General features: G+C 31.4%; 1 protein-coding gene across 3 annotated transcripts in view; it reads left to right on the top strand.

The window, feature by feature from the left end:
• LOC107453070 (uncharacterized) overlaps positions 1-3,008 on the top strand; it is a 30,213-nt gene that overhangs the window by 9,327 nt on the left and 17,878 nt on the right. For 2 of the 3 annotated variants that reach the window (XM_071178456.1, XM_071178462.1), the window contains exon 4: positions 1,222-1,262. In XM_071178456.1, coding sequence (XP_071034557.1) covers positions 1,222-1,262 — 41 coding nt within the window. Of the gene's footprint in view, positions 1-1,221; positions 1,263-2,737; positions 2,869-3,008 lie in introns of all 3 variants that reach the window. The other variant, XM_071178468.1, reaches the window with a different exon arrangement.

The following is a 3,008-nucleotide window of genomic DNA, read 5'->3' as shown; positions in this document are numbered from 1 at the left end:
TATATATATATATATATATATATATATATATGGAGGAGGAATTACTACTTTATCTGAGCTTAAAGTCATCACTAACAGAAGAGAAGACAGACATGTTATCCACACGGCTTTAAGGGATCGTACAGCTACGTCACGAATCCTGCATGAACATTTTGACAACGTTTGCAGCAGCATGGACTGTCAGCACGGCTACCTTGGCTTCGGCTACCCTTGACGCTGCATTACAGGCAGGAGGGCCTCCAATGGTGTGATCAACGACGAACCTGGACGCAGGAATGGCAGGACGTCGTCTTTTCAGACGAATACAGCATCCACTGTATACAGCATCATGATGGCCCCATCCATGTTTGATGACATCGTGGAGAACGCTCATTGGCAGCTTGCATTCTACATCGTCATACTGGTCCATCACCTCGAGTAATGGTATGGTGTGCCATTGGATACACGTCTCGATCACCTCTCGTTCGCATTGCCGGCACTTTGAGCACATTTCTGATGTGTTAGGACCAGTTGCTTTGCCTTATCTTCGAGGCCTCCAACGTTTCAGCAGGACAATGCACGACCGCATGTTGCCCGCACTGTACTGACCATCCTTGACACAGAACATGCTAGTCTGTTGCTCTAGCCAGCACGTTCTTCTGATTTCTCACAAATTGAAAACGTCTGGTCAATGGTTGCGAAACGACTAGCACACCGCCACTCGTCAGTCACTACGGTAGATGAATTGTGGCATAATGTTTGAGCTGTAGGTAATACTGTACTAGTATATGCTATCCAATCTCTGCTCGACTCGATGCCCAGAAGAATAATTGCTGTTATTGCTGCCAGGGGAGGCTGCTCTGAGTACTGATTCCTCAGGATCTTAACGTCCAAATATCCTGAAAATTTTATCACTTTTTCTTTCAACTATAATGTATGTGCGCAATAAATATCATTCCGTTATTTGAGTTCCTTATTGGTGTAGCAATTTTAATGGCTAGTAGTGTAGTTTTTCCGTAGTCCATAAAGCGAATACATCGAATTTTATGAAAATCTAATGAGTAGAACGGGTTCTACAGGGGTCCGAATGGAATATCTTAACGGCCCTGTATTTAATTCTTCCCTTAATTAACATAATACACGCAATTTTCGCAATATCTTTTACTTAGTAATGTTTTAAATTTATTTCAAATATGCCAAGAAATATTTCACTTCTTACAGCTGTTTGTTGATTATTTTCAGCAATAGGAGGAAGATAAACCATGATTATGAAAAATTATCTAGTAAGTACATACATCTATATACATTCAATATATCGTAATGAAATCTTATGCTGTGACGTGTATTTAACAAAAAACCATTCGACACTTTTTGTGAGATATGTAATGGTTTTACTTTGCTTAACTTAAAAGAAAATGATTTATTCTCATCTCAAATGTATTTTATTATACTTTAAATTATTAAGAGAAATTCAAAGTGTTAATTGTTTTTTGTTTCAAATGTTAAATTAAATTACAACGATAATGTTTTTCTAAATTTGAGTTTAAAATTGTAATTTGCAAATAAATTGTAATGCATACATAAGTGCTTAAGGTCATAAGGATTTGTTCAGCATTAGCTTATAAGTTGTAATAAATTAATTGTCTGTATTATATTAGTTGTATGCATTAAATTAATGTACTAAAGTTTTCTTTCTTTAATGTCAATAAGCAACCAATTATAACAATAAAAAATGCAGTAAGAGACTGAACATTTTTTGTGAAGACAGAGTTACAGAGTGAGGCTTGCAGCTAATTTTGGTTTAAGTTGTGACATGTGTTACATTCCATTTTACTTTTGTGTAATTTTTCAAATAAAATTGATGAGTGGTTTTAACTTGACTAATCACCTGACATAAAATTTTGTTTACTGTGTTATTTTAAATTATTTAACATATATATACTTTGTTAATAAATCTATAGTAATACATTAATATAAATAACACTCTAAATAATGTTTCTAACAAAAATTTGCTTCATATTAGATTCAAATTTGTTTGTGAATCTATTTCTTTTCTTTTCTTCTTTTTTTGAAAAAAAAATGATTTTGAAAATTTTAGGAAAGTGTGTCGATGTATGAAATCACTTGCTAAAATATTTGTAGCATTTTTTTATCTCATACATGTGAAAGTTTTTTCTTTTCTTAAATGAAACATGGCGTCTAAGCTTACTGTTAATGTCGAAACTGATTTATAACAATAGTCTGTAAGTTGGAATCCTCGCTATTTAGTTTCAATTTTTTAAACAGATAACTATGTACTTCACATGCCAATAAATAGAAATTGGCGCCACATTCGTGATAAAAATTGCATTTCAAAAAAATTTTACATTTTATAGAAATTTTTTTTATACATTTTAGTTTGTTTCTGAAATCTATTTAAATACAAAACTTATAGTTCAACTAGTAACTTTGCTGTTTATATTCAGCTATTTTTTATTATTTAACAATAATTCAAAATAATTTTGTGACGTTCATAAATACTTTCCAATAACAAATATGTTAAATATTGCTTTCTTAAATTGCGATTTAGAAGTTTTCTTGTGTGGTTTAACATAAATGCAATTTGTTTAGTAAGAAAATAATTGTAAGTAATTTGAATTTCTGTTGATGTCTGATTACTCATGAGTAAAAGTTTGAATATTATTTATTTATATGTTAAAATATTAATGCTGCTTCAATTATCACTGGAGAATATTTTAAAAATTAATTTTCTTTTCAGTGACATCTAATGCTTCGAAGAAGAGCCACCCCATTCAAAGGAAAGAAAGCAAGATATTTAGACGAATAACAAACGCTGGGTTCGAGAAAAGAGAATCTAAAAGTGAAGATGAAGAAAATGTCTTAGAAGTAGTAAGTATGAAGGAAACTAATACTCTATATTAACTATTTAACGAAAAAACACAAAAACTGAAGTGAAAAAAATTAAAAAAAAAATTCACATAATTCATAATGAGTCACATGGTGTTATATTTAAAAATTATGTTATTTAT

Source organism: Parasteatoda tepidariorum, chromosome 1, assembly GCF_043381705.1.
Source record: "Parasteatoda tepidariorum isolate YZ-2023 chromosome 1, CAS_Ptep_4.0, whole genome shotgun sequence".
In the NCBI taxonomy this organism is placed as follows: Eukaryota; Metazoa; Arthropoda; class Arachnida; order Araneae; family Theridiidae; genus Parasteatoda; species Parasteatoda tepidariorum.
The sequence above is the reverse complement of the archived record's forward strand: the minus strand, read 5'-3'. Positions and strand labels throughout refer to the sequence as shown.